This window comes from Aythya ferina (genome assembly GCF_964211825.1).
Source record: "Aythya ferina genome assembly, chromosome: 1".
Taxonomy (NCBI): domain Eukaryota; kingdom Metazoa; phylum Chordata; class Aves; order Anseriformes; family Anatidae; genus Aythya; species Aythya ferina.
The window spans coordinates 120,436,100-120,453,244 of record NC_140296.1 but is presented as its reverse complement, the minus strand read 5'-3'; the positions used below and the strand labels follow the sequence as shown (position 1 = coordinate 120,453,244).

The following is a 17,145-nucleotide window of genomic DNA, read 5'->3' as shown; positions in this document are numbered from 1 at the left end:
GTAGAAGACCCAAGCTCTTGCTTAATTTATAACATGACTTTTGTGCTAGGGAAAGCACAAGACTGAAAACCCTGGCAGTTGAAGCCTTCTGTCTTCAGGTGTGGGGCAGCAGGGTCAAACACTTCCCCCTCCCTCTGCCTCCAGTGTGAGTTATCCAGAGAGTTATTGTGCAAAAACTGGAAGGTTTTTGTAATATCTTGATTGGGCTTTTGAGTGAGACCAGGCATTTTCTCATCTTTTAATCATTACCTGTTTGGCTGATGCTTAAATCGATGACTGCATGTCGAACACTCACTGCCCTATTAGAAAGCCTCTTCTTGTTTTACATAATGGCTTATTTATTGCTTCCATTGTATATACAGTACCGTCTATATTGTCCAAAAGGGAGATATAGATACTAGGTCATACGTGGTGAAGGAGGATTTTTCTCTTTTTAATGAGGGGAACATCAGCTTTGCAATGCTTGTTATACTTTCGTTTCCAGGCTGCTGCATACAAATTGTTAGATAAAATTGACCACACACCAATGCTGTGTATATAAAAGTGTGTGCTGAGACACTGGCAGACAGAAGCAGATAGCAGCAGGACTCGGAGGATGTGTCCAAGAGCAGCCCTGCCAGAAAAGGGGCAGTGGTCCACCCAGGCCACTGTCTTTCCTCCAGCAGTGAGAGAGGGTTAAGAAGAAGACGGTGTCCTTGATTTTATAGCTGCTTGACTGATTGTTTGCCTTTCGTGGGATAACCTACCACCTCCTTAAGTTACTTGCTTCCTTGTTAAAAAGCGAGCGCGAGCCGTGGATGTATGTTCCACATTAAATTTTCCATTTTTAAGGGCAAGTATGCATGGGATTGCTGGAATTACCTTCTCTCTCTACTTTTTACTACCTCTTTTACACCACCATTATATCTTCTGTTGTTTGCCTGCTTCTTGATAAACACCCTAAGGATCGAAGCTGGTACGCGCAAAAGATTTTTTTAGTTAGCCTTCAGCTTTCCACCAGGGTCCTCAAGTACAAGTAGATGCAGACCCTTACAGGTTCAAATCAAACACATCTTCAGTAGGTCATCTTCAAGGAAATTTCCAGCAGTCTTGCTCTTCCGCAGGTGATGCTCTTTGCTGTCAACACCTCCCAGTGATTTCTCTTTAGCTGTAGCACAGTCCGTTAGTTGCAGGGGATTTTTTTGTTGTTGTTGTTCTGTTTTGTTTCTCCCTCTCTGGTTTAATTCCCTACAGCTTTGAAGTGGAAGAACCTTTTCCACCCGTGTGGTGTGAGATGGGATTGTCTGTCTTGGAGCAATCTCCACATGTGTTTGCTGTATAACAGGCAACGATAGAAGCAAAACAAAGCTGCAAATGCAAGAACTCTTCTCCCGTTCAGTATTCCTCTGTGAATGTTTTTTGTCAGTGCAGTAGCTCAGATGAGTTACAGTCGGGTTTTGGTCGTAGACAGAAATATGAGTGTAAGAAGAAAAGAGTTGGAAGTTATGAAAAAGAATAATAGGGCAAGAGGAGGAGGGAGAGAGGGTAAGAGGGAGAACTGATAAGGCAAAAAGAGGTACGTGAACTGGAGGGAAAAAAAGGGTGAGAAACTAGAAGCAGGGGGGTGATGTGTCAAAAGCAGGAGAGATGATGCAGACCTCTGGGATGGCAAGGTCTGAGACTCGTGAGTTTTTCTTGGCAGGGCAGAGCCCTGCAGAATTCAGTATAACCTTTAGCAGGGCCCTTCAGTTTCGGGCCATATAAACAGAGGGAGGTTTATTGCGAATTCTGGTTAATAACTTTCTCAAAGGGGAAAACTCCTGTATTCTCTTTGAAATACAATTTCTTGTCTCGTAAATTGAAACAGCTGTGACTGTTCCCTCTGCACACAGAGATTTTTTTTTTCATCTTTTTCCTTTTTTGCTGGGTGTATGCGTGTGATTTTGCTTAATGATTTTTCCCCGCAGAAGGGCCCCAGAATGTGGTGCTGTATACAGGCTTGTGATCAGTGTCTTTGCACAAGCACAAGGAAAACGCCTTGGGCATTTTCTGCTTTTAGAGAGGAACAAGTGTTAGGCTATTAGTCTGAATCTAACTTAGACTGCATTTCTCCTGAGAAAACTCGGTAGGAAATCCTGCAGCCTCATTCCCTAGAAAGGCCCTTGCCTAAGCCGAGATTCAATCTATCGCCTGCCCTCGAGTCCTGGGGGTGGAAGGGCTGTTAGCACCTTCCCAGCTCCATGCAGACAGCAGAGGAGGGATTACAGGTGAGCATCCCCATTGCCAGCATTGTTCCCATGCCATCTTTTAAGGCTGCATGGGGCTGGTGATGGGCGCTACAGTGCAGGTGAGGGCTGGGCTTCCTGCCTGGAAATGGAAGTGAGGCCATCTCCCTCCTCTGAATGCTCTCTGCCAGCATCAACCCATCTCTAACTCTGAGGGCTCTTAAATGTTTGCTCTTTCTTTTTCTCTTAATTGAAAGAGCAAGGCTTGCCTTTAGGCTACTGCAGAAATCATCCACTCTTGTGGATGACTGAGTGAACAGAAAGACAGACGGGGAGTCAAGCCCTCCTGCCTCCAACTCGCTGCCTGCTCCACGTTGAGGTGCTCGAATCCCTGAATCATTAGGCAAGTGATCTATGAGTTAACACAACACCGCTGGCATGAGCAGCATGTGCAAATGTCCATAGGAGGCTCAAATTCAGAGGGCTATATGTCAGCCTTCAGCCAATTTCTGTTTGGCAGGGGCTCAGGAAGGATTGTGATTTAAGTGAAGAAACACCAAGGCAGATGTCTCAGTCTCTCGTTCCTCCAGCTCTCTGCCATGACTCTCCACATGTGCCTCCAGCTGCAAGAGGAGCAGGGAACAGAAGAACCAGGGATTGGCACCAAACTTTCCCTCTCTGTCCCTAGCCTCCACTGTCAAAGATCACGGGGACATCTTATCTACCTGCCTACCGACTTGTATGTCCAATGGATGTATACACCCCATGTAAGTGTCAGACTCTCAGTGACCCTGCTGGCAGCCTTGGGTTGCGTGTGAGCAGCGAAATTGTTTGCTACAGATCAATATTACTCAAATACATCTGAAAGAGTCAGGGCTCAGTAACCTGCTGTATGTTGTACTCCCAGCCTACACTAGATACTTCCCTCACTGCTTTTCCATGGTGATTCACCTTGCCTAGACTAACCCTCTGCAACCCCTCACTTTTTAATCAACCTTTAATCTATACCTCATGCTCTTTAATCTGTCTCATTTCCTTATCTATTTCTTTTTCCGGCAGTCTTCTGTCTCCCAAACCATCTTCTTTATGCCTTTTTATTTCTTATTTTGTCTTGCTAGTTCTTCCCCGGTTCTCCATTCTCCTTCCTTCTCTTTTCTTCCCTCTCCTTCTTGCTCTTTGCATGTACATGTAACCTCATATTGCCTGAAAATTATCTCAGGACCTTCTGTTCTTAAACCAGAGGGAAAAAAAAATAGTCTGTAGGTGAATTTACCATTTTAATGTAGTTAAAAATCCTCCCCTCCATCACCCGTTCTGAAATTGCAGACTGCTGAGATTAGTGGCATAAAATCCCACCAGGATATTGACATAACCTATAAGCTGGGAAGTTGTTTTAATCAAACCCAGCATCCCACTTGGAATGCCGGACTTAGAAATACAAGGACAGCACTTTCGAGAGTAGCTGAGAAATAAGGAAATAAGTGTTTGGGGAGAGGGAGTTTGAAAATCATTTTTTTTATTAATTTGAAATCTTGTGGTCAGAAGTTTCAGGGTATTATTATTTTTTTTTCCATTGAGTCCTTGCCTACACAGAGTGCTCGGATGGAGTATTGGTATTGGAGAGGTGATAAAAAGGAATTCGATTGGGTGGCTGGATTATTAAGAGGGGCTGTTATCCAGTAAAAGTGTCAGAGACCTCAGCCCACGGGGCATGGATGATTACTGTGGATGAATTCCTGGTCCTTGGAGGCCAGGTGGGAGGGCACGGTTGTCGTGTTTCCCCCACACACACGCACTCCCTGAAAAATTTAGAGCAGCCTTGGATGAGGCACTCATAAAAGTGTCTGTTTGGGAAGCAGTGAACCAAAGAAAGAGCGGAAGGTAGCCAAAACGATTTGTCAGTCTCGATCTCACGAACCCCACCTCTCCCCGTGTCCCTCCCGTTGGTTTCTAAAGAGGCAGTCTTTGTCTGCGGTCTGTGTGACCGGCATCCCCAGATCAGGACAAGGTATCCACAAGCCATTGCAGATGCCTCCAGTGGCAAATCTGATAGAGGAGAAGGCACAGCAGGAAAGGAGAGGTGATGGAAATCTGTGTCCTGTGGTCGGCACCTCTCCCCCGTGCTCCCAGCTGGTGCCCACCAGCTCTCACCGCGCTGTCACCTTCTCCTAATGCCCAGACCTGTTACTAGCTCAGCTCTGCGAGGTGTGCGTCCTCTCCGACCCACATCCACAGCCCAGAACAAGACCAGCACTTACCAGGGTTAAAAGTGAATACGCACAGAATGTCCCCTTTCTCTAAACTCACACCCTGATGATACAGCCCCCGAGGGGAAGGCTTTTCGGCGCACAGACAGCTGGTTTGCGGCTCTGCCTGAAGAAGAGCATGGGGGAGGAAGGTCCAGCCCAGCACCTAGCCCTTCAAATGAAGTGACTTGTCAAGTATGCAACTGTGGCTGCGATCTGAGAAGCAGTAAATTTAGCAGCACTCACTTCCACTGACAGCCTGTCATGTGCTTGAAACATAAATAGTGGTGGAGACAAATCACTGCTGTTTTCCTATTAAGCTTTGGCCCACTGGCCTCCTAGCTTGCCAGCAGCATTTCTACCTGGTCTGCCGCCGTGCCTCGTCTCAGGGACAGATGTGCCTCCCCACTGCAGGCTTTGGGAGAGTCGGGATGGGAATTATCATGCTGTTATTTCCTCAGGTGTCCTTGGTGTCAGGGTACTTTCTCATCAGCTGATGGATTTTTCCCTTGGGCCGTGCGCTGGCGGTCCCTCCTCCCGGCACCCAAGGTTGAGGGGACACGGACCCTCTCCCTAGAGTTCTCACCGATCTCACCCCTGCCCCTGCTTTCTTCCATGTAGCCTTGCAAGGTCGTGCTGATGGAGTAAATGAGGCACTGATTTGAATAAGAGAGTAGAGGTGACATTTTCCAGTGCACCTGAGTGACTTGCAAGCACAAATGCCATCGAAAGCCACTGGGTCTTGTCCTGTTAAAGCATTTAGAAGCTTTTGCAAGCCCTGCTCTCAAGCATTAATTATTATATAACCATTTAATAAAACATGCCATCAGAAGCTTACATTAATCTTTACAGAGATGAGAGACATCCCTCAGTGCTCTAAATTGGGGAACGCGGAGCAAACGGACTCAGCACATTTCCCCGTCTTCCCTCTCTCTTCCCAGGTGTGATCCCTCTTCCCCTCTCTCCTCGAGGAAGATGAAATCATGCCAGTGATTAAGGTGGCCTGCTCCGCGTTGCTTTAATTAGAACAACTGCTGCTTTAGTTATGGTGAAGCTCTCACTGGTGCACAGTTGCAAAGCCACGCTAATGAAACCCCCCGCCTCTTCGGGAAATTCGCAGAAAGGAGCCAGGGAGTGCTCCAGATAAAATGAATGGCTTTTTCTGCCCCCTTTGGTCAGTGCCCTCGGGCTGCCTCTGGTTCCTGTAGGCTGCACTCCCTGCTAAGGGCTTGTGGCAGAGCAAGGGGCTGGGCTCCCAGAGGAGATAAATGTGTTCGGGGACAGGGGAAGGGAGAGGGAAGTGGATTCCTGTCCATAATGGATGCAGAGAGGTGAAACCCGGTGAGACACTTCTTCATCAGCATGGTTTGCCATGATGTTCACATGCCAGCAGTGAATAAAGCTTTGAAGTTTCCTGTAAGCATCAGGAAATTGAGACAAAGGTAATGAAATATCTCTTTGGTTTATCCTCTGACCCCATCATAGACTTACATGGTGACATGGAAGAAGTCAGAAATGAGTTGGTTTGAAACCAGTTCTTCTGTTCGTCATCTTGGGCTTTCTCCTTTTCTGATGAACACCCTCCTTTCCCCATTTTCCCGAAGGAAGCCGTGACTCGCAGTAGTGCTGATGCCCAGCAGCTGCCCTGCCAACTGCGAGAGCTGTGTCTGGGAGCTGAAAGAGCAGAAAAGCAGGGTCTGTGTTTGCTCACTGCTTGCCTCCCTGTCCGATTCTACAAGCTGCAAGATCAGTCACTGGGCAAATGCTGCTTTCCTCCTTCGCAGTCAGTGCCCTGCAAGTTTGAGAGAGAGCCTTCTTATTCTTTGGAAGGCAAGGGAGTGTCTAACAGAGTAGGAATTACATATCCTGCACTGAAGCAGTCATTTGTCTGGACCAGTATCACTATGAATCAACAGCAGATCCCTCAGCTGACAGCATCACGGGAGCCAGCCCAGCTGATCAGAAGTCCCTGCAGCACGTGAGCCCAGACAGTTTTCCTCCCAGCCCACCCCACTCTGCCCAAAACATCCGCGAGCCTCGCCTCGATACCTAGCAGTGTCAGGCAGTCTCTGTGCTGGATCTAATTGAGAAACATTGCAGCAGGGAGAGTGGTCAACAGGAAAGCAAACAAAACGATTTTTCAAGGAGCTAATCCACCTATACAAATATTGGCGCCAGCCATCACAACACACTGACATGTTTTTGAAAGGGTAAATCTTGCTGAGGGGTGGCTTAACTCTTTGACCCCATTTCCTCAGTTGAAAACTAGAGCTGTGTAAAAGATCAGTGGCGAGATCCAAGCTGATACGGAAATCCCTGGTCTTTAGGGTTTAGTTGTGAACTCAGTGCTCAGAGTAGCATCACTGGAAACAGGGATGAGTTACGGGAATTGCCATCTCGCAGGATTCAAGGGCTGCGTGATCCGGCCATGAAATGTTTGTCTCTGGCTTGCAGAGAAAGAGCCATAGTAACATGTCAGCTTCTAAGGTAATGCTGCTTCCTATTTCAAGTAAATTTGGGGCAGTCTGTCTTTTTTCAGACCTTTTTCAGAGTTTGAGACATAAAAGGATGGAATTCTGTGGGCTAAATTGAATCTTTGTGTTGTTTTATGTGTATACATATATATATATATTTATAATTTTTGCGTTAGGTTGAAGTTCTGGGTTCGTTCTTACCCGCTCATCCCAAGAAGTGTGAATGGATATGACCCAAGGGACCAAACCCATTATAATTACAAACATGGGAACGTTTCCACGGGTGCCTCCGAAAGCGCTCCAATTGATTCTTGCACAATGGTGCATTGAGCATGTCTTGCTCTGCGGGAGACACACGACTCTTGTAAGGAGCAGAACAAGGACATTTAAAGATGCCACCAAGCACAGACCACCCCTATAGTTCTTACACTGGCCGACTGGCACAGCCAGTACCACTGCGCATCATCACACGAGCTTTCCCCAAGGTCTGGGACTGACATAAGGATTTGTGGAATTAAACTCGGGACATTGCAGTCCATCCCAGCTCTCTGCTGGCAGGACAGGTCTTTTCTTTGGTCTTGGGAAGAACTGGTTTTCAAGCTACATGATGATGACAGCATGAGTGCTTTCTCCAGGATGGGAGAACTCACAGGAAAAGGAGCACATGAGGCTAACTGAGAGTAAACCAGGTGACAGAGGATCTCAGTGATTCCTCTAGCTGATGATGATGTCTACCCCATGTTGTTGTAAAGTAACCTTCAGAAAGCAGCAGGCAGGAATTTGGGGATGCAGAAGCAGTGCAGCTATTGTTTTGTTCGTGTTTGTGTGTCATTTTCTTGGCAGTGGAGTTAGGTCGTGATGTTTGGTAGCACCGCCATTACATAACTCACATGGCAGCGTGCAACATTTAGGGAGCATAATATTGTAGCTGTGACATTAGATGACTTAATTTACCTCGTGGCTGATAATTTACTTTGCACATTGGCATCACAGCCAAGTTTTGTGCAAGAGCAATTCAGCCATCAAAAAAATGCTGTTTTGTGTTCATTTAAAAGAGCGTTAGCAAATTTGGGTCCAATTCGGTAAGTAATTTTGAAAAGAAAAAAAAAAAAAGAGAGAGATGGATATTAAAAACATGTATCATTATCTTTGACATGAAGTCATAAAGTCATCTTGTCTTTAGACAAGAGGGAGTAGGAATTTGGAGACAGAGGCTGCTTTCACCCGGAGTTTTACTCTCATGCTAGATTTGCAGGGTTTGGGGGAACGTCCCCACGAGGCTTGCAGGATTTCTGAGCTCCTGGGGCACAGCCCGTGCCTGGAGAGGGAAGGCAGTCAGCTCTGCACATAAGGAGAAAATGGGATCACTGCTGAGTAAGGTCCCACGAACGCCAGGGAAAACCATGCCAGGGTGTTTCCTCCTGATCTGACTCATTCGCATTCATGGAGCCGGAGCCGGGCCAGAGCCCTCGCTGGCACTGCACTCGTTTTTTGGTTTATGTGCAATAGCTACAGACCTAAGGGCATGGGAGGCATGAGGCCAGCTTACACAATAAATACCCTGTTGTGCCTTGGTGCCTAAACAGAGTGATTATTGCTTTGCTACATCTGACCCCCCTGCCCGCGTCCCTCTGGCAGCGGTTATTTCACGGCTCCCGTTGCACGAGGGAGGCCAGTGCCTCTCTCCATCCTGCACATCTCCCTATTTGCCACCGTCTCTCCTCCACCTTCTGCTCTCACTCTTCGGCTCAGCACATTTCTGTGTCGATAGCTGACCACCATTTTCTCTTTTTCTCAGCCCGTGAAGAGTCTCACTTTGTTTCCATTTCTCTCCCCCAGCCTCTGTCCTTCTCTTCGGTCCCTCTCTATTATCTTTCATTTTCTCCATCTATTTGTCTCTGTATCCCACACTGTGCTCATTTTTCTACCTTCCCTCCTTGCTGTAGCGTTGTAGCACTAGCACTCCCTTTGCTCATCCACCATCTGCTGCTCTCCACTGATCTCTTTGCTATAAACAAGCTTCTTCAACTGAGGGACAGAAAAATTGCCAAGCTCATTGGAATCTGTGATGGGTGAGGAGATGGAGGCTGATAAATGAAAACTTCAAAGTTTTGAATTAAAAAAAAAAAAAATCTCAGCTAGATGTAAAACAAGAAAATGATGTCTAAGGCTCCCATGGCTATTTTTTGTCTTTCAGAAGCCTTTTCGTAGGGAGTGTGTGGTGCAGAGGGAAGGAGGGAAGTTGGGAGGGCAAAGACCTTAAACAATAAATGGACAGAGCAGAGAGAACAAAAACTTCTACTCAGTATTGGAAGTTGCTACACACAAAAAAAACTTCAAATGGCATTTATTGATTTGCAATCTTTTGTTATCCCCTTGCTTCTTGTTTTAGGCAGAGGAGGGCCCAACAAGGACACGTAGCCCCTTCTGCTCTCCCCTTTTCACAACTACAAAGAGCCTTGGAAGAAGAAACAAATGCAGAAGCAGGGTGTCTGATCTTTTCTTCCACATACCAAATGCAGGCAGATAGCTTCAGTGGGCTTGAGCTTCAGTGTAAGAGCACAACTGTATTAAAACAAAAAGGCACTAAAGAAATTTCTGCACGAGGAGGAGCCCAGCATTGGAGGCACAAACGGGAGGGGACGATGGGCACGTGGCAGCCACCTCCGCAATGAGCTGTCTGGAGGCACAGGGAGGGATGGGTGCTCTGGGAGGAAAAGAGCAGCACCTGCACGGGGAGCCCTCTCCTGCAGGGACTCCTGCACAGCCCCTCACTGGGATGGGGTGGCACCAAACCACACAGAGCAGTCAGAGGACAGCCCGTGGATGGTTTGGGCAGCGGGGTCAGGATTCTGCCCCCTGGCTAACGCACCCTAGGCAAATATCTTATGTTATTTGGAACCAAGCAGCTCGCTTGCCAGCAGCTAGCAGTCCCTCTCTTCACCTAACAGAGTGTGTTCATTGTTATCTCTACCTGAGAGCATTGTCCCAACCCTCTCCCTCCCCGCTTTGATAAACTGCGCGGCGACAACCATCAGCTTCCTGCCAAAGCTGGCTCCTGCACGGAAACGTTTGTAAATTTACTCCGCGTCTGGAGCTTTGTTTCTTTCCCCCCTGCCCTGCTTTGCCTTGGAGGTTAGAGTTAATACGACTCACCTAATCTGGCTGCCAAGGTGAATTAGTGAAAACATCTCCGCAGCTCTGTGCAAGATATCACAACCTGACATTTTTCTAACACGCCGTGATATATCTTTTCTCTCCCTCTGATGTGTACTATGACACCTCAATCTTATATAAATGCTCTTTGTTGGGAATGCTTAATGTGCTCTTGGGGCGGGGGGGACAGGGCTGCAAGCAAAAGGGTCCAACTTGCAAATGAGCCAAGTCTGGATTTTGTAGGAAAATGGTGATGCCAGGGCTGAAACAGATCTCTGGTGCAGGGGCAAGAACAGAGCTACCACTATTTCATCCGGAGACCGACGGGCTGTCACAGAGGCTTCCCCTGAAGCGTTATGCTCATATCTGAGCCCTGGGGCAGGGCGATGAGGAGCTGAATGGGCCTATTGATATCTTTGGTTTCCCTTTAAAACAGATGCCTTCCCTTTCATCCAAAGGATACTCATCCAAAGAACTACAGAGGGCGAAGCAGCAGCTCATCATCTGTTGGGAAGGGTCATGTGTGGCTGCTGAAAGCCCTTCTGCTGGACATGGGACACAGTTTAGACCTTTAAGTGGATGTGTGTTTATCAGGGAAGAGCCGAAAAATATCTTCCCTTAGGAAAGTGTGTACCTTTTAGGATACTTTCTGGAGCCCCACTGATGCAGTGCTCTGACAGACAGACTTAACAGCACCCCTAATGAGGGTGCCACTCCATTAGAGCTGGTAAGTCACCCTCAACCCTCTTTTCATTACTGTGACAGTCTTGTGACAAGGGCAAATTGCAGGAGAAGCAAGTCCCACTTGGAATGAGCCCTGTGTATAAACAAGGCAGAACTGCAGAGCAAATGATTTGCAAAGTGGAGGCAAATTATGTTTTAACCTTTTCTCTGTGAGCCTTTCCTCAGTGTCCGATTAACTTTCCAGTCAACTGGCTGACCTACCAACTGGGCAGGCTGCTGTAAAAGGAGGCGAGTGTTGACCGCCGGCTCAAATTGGGGGTGGCATTTTCAAAGAGAGTTATTAGCAGGTAACAGTACATTGGAAGACGATCTGGGGATTAAAGGAGATCTCACTCAAAAATGAATCACGCTAGGGTGAAAACACAAACTCTGTGTTGGCTGTACAAAGAGCAGCCCGGCGCAGAAGTGGTGCAATCCTTCGGCTGTGGTAGTTCCTCATCTGAAGTGCCGTGTTCAGTTCGGGGTGTTGCACTTCCAGGAAAACGTGAACTTGTCAGAGAGGTCTAAAAGGAAAGAGCAAGAAGGATCAAGGGTCTACAAAACCTCACCTACAAAGAGAGGTTGAAAGACCTGACACCATTCAGCCAAAAGAAAAAAAAAAAAAAAAAAGGAAAAAAAAAAAAAAACGGCAACAACTAAGGAAGGAACATAAGTGATTTAAAGTTGATAAAAGGCTATTGCAGAGAAGGAGGGAATGATTTGTTCTTTTTGTCTATAGTGGCTAAGGAAAAAAAAAAAAAAAAGAAAGCCTTAAATTGCAGCAAAGGAGACTCAGGTCAGACTGCAGGGAAAATGGCTCCAGCAGTAAGGGTGGTGAATCGGGGGAACAGATGGTATGGAGAAGCTGCAGAGTCTCTTTTGCTGGAGGGCAGGGCAAGACCATCTCCTTGAGAGGGCCCTTGTGTCATGCTGAGATTAGGGAAGGGGTTTATCATGACTGTACAAGGTCTGACCTAACACTGCTCCTACAGGAGGTAAGATTCCCAAGTATATTCAGGAGTTACTCCAATAAAAAGCACCTGTGAAAACCCTGCCCTTCTTTTTCTCCATGAGCTCTCCCCTGGCTCTCCATAGCATCAGCCCCAGGGCACGGCAGAGGGTTGAGAGCAGCGTCCCAGCTTTGCCAGTGGATTACCTTGCAAAATACACAGGTGCCACGGAGCAAGGCCTTTCAGCAGCCTCTTAAGGGGTGGGAAAGCCTGCATCAAAGCTGTTGTAAATTTTAGACGTAGCAATGAGATTTCCACTCACCTGAACAGCTGGTAGGAGTTGGAAAAGGGATTGCTGGTTAGTCCTGCTGAAAGAAAGGGGAAAGCTCGTCTTTGCATGAGTTTAATAGGTACACATGCTGAGTCTCCGTGACGGGGGAAGGTTTTCCCCTAGAATGGTTCCGAAAATTGCCTGGGAAAAAAAAAAAAAAAAAGGCAAAAATAATTGTGTGAAGGACAGTTCTGAGCAGATTGTGAAGTTGCTGAAGTCCCTATCTCTGATGCAGAAGGCAAATGCATGCAGCTGGTGAGTGCAGCCAGCCTGACCTGGCTAATAACGCTGCAGCGGATGCGTGCCTGCCTGGTGGGGTTCATTTCTGGAGGCTCGATAGGAGAGGGGGCTTAGCTGCTGCTTTCACTCAGTGCTGCAGAGCCCAGGACGACAGCCCTGTTGTCCAGGCCCTGGTTGGACTCCCTCAAGCAAGTGCTGCTGTGAAGTGGGCAGGATTTCAGCAGTGCTCGGCACCCTTTGAGCGGAAATCGTCTTCCGGGCAGAGCTTCGCTGGAAAATCTGGCCGCTCTCTTAGGAGCCTGAAAGGGAGCCCTTGTGCGCTGGCCGCCTTTTTTTTTTAAAAAAAAAAAAAAATCTGGCTCTTACCCTTGAAGGCTTGGGGGATGCTTTCTCTACACAAACCCAGGCACGCAGCTGGGGCTGGGGGCTTTGCACGCTGCAGCCCCCCACAAGGAGTGGGGGGTCTCCCATCACAGTGCTGCCACAGTAGTTCATAGTCTTTCCAGGAGGAGCCCTTTTCTACTTTGCTTTCTGAAGGAATAGCATAGATAGACCAATCCTAATATTTCATGCTTCCCTGGCACCTTTCATCCAGCGACTCCAATGTGCTTTGCATGCGTTAACCTCAGCGCCCTTCCCTGACCGGGAGGTGATGGCAGAGAGGGGCGATTAGCTGCAGTTTACGGGGGGAGAAAGCAATGAGTGCCTCACCCAGGGTCAGGCAGTGAATTAAAAGCACGGCCACAGCCCTCCCCTGGTTCCTGCCCCAGCTGATGCTCAAGTGGCTGCTTTCAAACCTGCTGCAGCGAGGCAGCACGGCCTCAGTGCGTCCTCTCGCGTGGACAGTAGGGGGAGGATTCGTAATGATTATTGGTCTTCGCAGATCAAATTGCACTTTGTTTCTCTCCGTTTGGATGTGTTTAACTGTAGCGTGAGCTGATCGATGACACTTCGGGGTGGCGGTTGCTCCGAGAGACAGAAAGACATTTTTCACAGCTTCGCGGTGCCCAAAGGGCTGCTGACAATACAGCAGCTCGTCTGAGAGCCAGCAACCCCTGACCCAGCACGTCGGCCACAGGCTGACTGACTTCTCGCGGTCACACCACCAAACTTCAGTCTGAAATGGTGAAGATTTTACTTTTCGGTCTGGACAGCCTACAGGATGTGCAGCACTTTGCTACCACTTGGATGTTTCCTTCCCCAGTTTTCCAAACCAAGCTTTCAATAACTAAATAAAATGCAAATATCTTGCTGATACAGCTTCTGAAATAACCTCAAAATAGCTCCCTCAATAGCTGTTGTTTATTTGCAGAATCGCTGTGGTGATTGTTCCTCCATAGGAATTCAGCAGAAGACTTCCCCGATCTGTATGCCAGGCAGAGCCACCATCTGTATTTTTCTCTTCTGCAGGCAGAGAGTTTGAAGGTGAGGAAGAGTATCTGGAGATCCTGGGGATCACGCGAGAGCAGTCGGGCAAGTACGAATGCAAAGCTGCCAACGAGGTTGCTTCAGCAGATGTCAAGCAAGTCCGGGTCACTGTGAACTGTGAGTACCTTACAAGGGGAACAGGTCCACAGGGAGAGCTTTCCCCATGGCCACGGGTGGCGTTAGGATAAAGGGAGAAGCCTCTCCAGGTCTAAATTACAGAATCTGAAATGTGGGGCACTTACCAAAGGGTATAGTTTGTGCTTTAAGCTTGGAAATACATAAGAAGAGTGAGGGGAAAAGGGAGAAAGAGAGCAAGAAGCAGTGCACTGCCCCTCTCTCTCCCCTCAGTATGGCTGGCAATGCCTTGTTTTTACTCATTGATATTCGGGAGAACAGTAGCGTGAAGAGAAGCTTCAGCAAGGCAGCAAGGATAGATAAGGTTCAGCCGGCTCAGAGCGAACGCACCTGCCTGCACCCAGTCGGCTCGGCAGCGCTTACACGGGCATCACGCCCCAGGGGCTTGGGGGCACACGTGGGAGAGGCACGAGTTAATGAGAGGGGCCAGAAACGTGACTTTTAAGCAGGCTTCAGGTCATTTGCACAAAGCCCTCCGTGCACCTATGCAGCACAGAGAAGGGTTCAGCCAAAGGCGTAGCCACACGGCTGGCTGTGTGGCTGGCATCCACACCCCACACCTCCATGAATCCTCGCTGGGTGTTGCTGTAGCGAGTGGACCACATCGGCCATGCCTGCACACACAAGATATTTCAGCCTGCCTTTAGTAGCACAATCCTACGTGTGTGTACATCCACCTCCCTGTTTTTATGGCTCATGTTTGGCACTGGAGTGATTTAAGAGGAATATCCCCACCTGCCTGCGCTGTTCCCCTGCTTGGAGGTTAATACCTCCGCAGCAGGGATGGATAAATGGGACGTGCAGCCTCTCTAGACCTGCTTCAATTTACGCAGACTATTAACTTAAACTGAAATTGGAGACGGTTACAGGCATGTTTCAGGGTGCGTATACGTGCCCTTGATTCATGGGTATGCACTCCCTGGGAGTAGGTTAGGGCAGAGAGCTGACGGCAACAAGTGTCTCAGCTCATCTCAGCCTCGTTTGCCACTCCATGTGGTTTTAGCACCTCTTTATACCATTCTTGCTCTTCTTTTCTTTCTTTCCTTCTGAGCCATCACATCAGATCAACTCTTTTGTCTTGCTTTAGAAGTCAAGGTTATAGGCATTGCTTCTGGGCTCCCTGCAGTGTCTTCAGATTCCACATCATTATTTTTTTTTGAATTATCTTAGAAAATTGGGTGACAGTAGTTTAATAAAGGCTGCTTCTTGGGCCAAATTTTGCCATTAGTATGAAACTATAGTAGCAGATTTTCTGAACTAAAGCTTTTTTTTTTTTCAGTCTAAAGTATCTTTTTCTTTCAAAACCAGCCAAATTTATAAACCTGAGGCATTCCATGAGAACCAGTTAATGTTTTCAAATATTTCTGTGAAGCGTAATTTCAATGATGCCTTTAACATGGTTGAAACAGATTGTTTGTATAAAGTCAGTGTTTGATTTTGACTTTGTTTCAACTCATAGTAGCTATACTAGAGTAATATTTTAAACATTTTTACTGTCACAGCACATGAAAATAAAATGATATGATATTGTAATATTATTACACGGCCTAATTTGTAATGTGCACAAATTATTATTTCCTTCAGGAGAGATCTTTTATTGCCAAGCAAAGGGAAAAACTCAGAGTTCATGAGGGCCCTGCACAGGAAAAAAAAATAAATAATTTGGGAAATGAAAGCCAGATATTTGCATACGTCTTTCCTTATCTTGCTTCTTTAAATACACCACCAGCAGTAAAAATTATGAAAATCGCAGTAGGTTTGAAAAATGGGACCTGCCCAACGTGAGGAGCTTCCTGGCCATCTCTTATCATCTCATCTCTCGCTGAGGCTGCAGAGCAGGCAGCTTGTCAGCCCCGACTGCAGGAGAAAGCACAGTCTCTTTGCTTTGGTCTCACACTACCACCTTCAGGCTCCGTGAGTAATGGCTCTGGCACACTGCAGACAGGGAAACTGAGGCCTGGGGAAGAGCAGAGGGCAAACCCCAGTGAAAGGGGACCCACTCCTGGCTTCCCCAGCAGCATACAGCCAAACACGGAGCGGCTGTGTTTTCAAGGCTCACAGAAAGGTGCTGTTCATTGCATGACTCATCACATGCGCTGGATTTAGTGAGGTGGAAAAGGTTTTTCTTGCTGCAGACAGCAGGAAGATCTAGTGCTCAAACAAAAAAATCAAAGAAGGATGCTTAAAAAATCACCTTCGCTCTCCTTTTATTACCCCTCCTCCTTTCCAAATTAAAATATTTACGTGAACCCACAGCCTTTGAATGTAGGATCCTATTTATGTACACTTATTAATATTTATGATGTTAGAGGGCGCGCTGCAATATCCCTAAAGCCCTGCATAAAATCCCAATTAAGGTCAGGAAAGGGATCACATTGAGATGGCTAATGTGTTCACAAGAAACTTCTCACCATACATTTTCCAGACAGAACTATTATTTTTTTTTTCCTTTGACTGACACCATCCATTTTGATTCTTATTCTTGGCCTTTCCAGGGTGGATACAGACAGCAGAGCTGTATCCTGCAGAGGGAAGGTGCTTTATGGCAGCCTGAGTCTCAGCAGAGCTGAGCTGCAGCCCCAGACTCTCAGAGTATCCAGGCACCCGTGATGGCAGACAAGGCACTTCCTCCCTCTCAGCAGCCAGGTGGAAATAATTCTGCCTTTTAATTTGTAAAGCCTGTCACTTAACATTTCAAACACGGTGCTGAGAGGCACCTACCCTGCCCAGTACCTGGGCCCTGCTCCAGCAGAGCACACCGATGCTTCCCAAGTTTTGTTTGCCCGTGGCACAGCTCTCAGGCTGTGAAATGAGCAGGGCTGGGAGCACCAGGCTGGGCTGAGGACAGGCTTCACACAGAGCTAGCTTGAACGACCTCCTTCGAGCCTGTGACAAAGCGTGGTGTCCGAAAGGGCTCACACAGGCCTTGTGGCCTCGCACGCCTCAGGGAGGTGTCTCAGCGAGAGGTCTGGCTTTCAAAGTCACACCCACAGCTCCTGCTAAAGCTCCTCTGTTTTGAGCCGTGAATGTCTTTCTGCCCTCAGCCCTTTCCTTTCTTATTATAGTGTTGATGTTAGACACGCAGGTTGTACAGAAAATAATGTTTGTGTTAGTCTTAAATTCCTACCTTCTTCTTTCACTGCTGCTGCCTTCCTTTACCATTGTGAACATCTTTCTCTCATCTCCTTCCCTCTGATGAGCCCATGTGCACTAGAGAGCCACAGGTAAATATTCATAAATTACATAACTCCATCATTA

General features: G+C 47.4%; 1 protein-coding gene and 1 long non-coding RNA gene across 4 annotated transcripts in view; one reads left to right on the top strand and one right to left on the bottom strand.

The window, feature by feature from the left end:
* The window catches only part of LSAMP (limbic system associated membrane protein), an 879,058-nt gene that overhangs the window by 835,502 nt on the left and 26,411 nt on the right, over window positions 1-17,145 (top strand). For all 3 annotated transcript variants that reach the window (XM_084527478.1, XM_084527477.1, XM_084527476.1), the window contains one exon: window positions 13,735-13,869. In XM_084527478.1, coding sequence (XP_084383604.1) covers window positions 13,735-13,869 — 135 coding nt within the window. The remainder of the gene's footprint in view (window positions 1-13,734; window positions 13,870-17,145) is intronic.
* On the bottom strand, window positions 11,266-12,181 carry LOC311430270. The gene is made up of 2 exons (XR_014688652.1): window positions 12,076-12,181; window positions 11,266-11,327 (listed from the first exon to the last, which is right to left on the bottom strand). It is a non-coding gene; the product is annotated as an uncharacterized lncRNA (long non-coding RNA).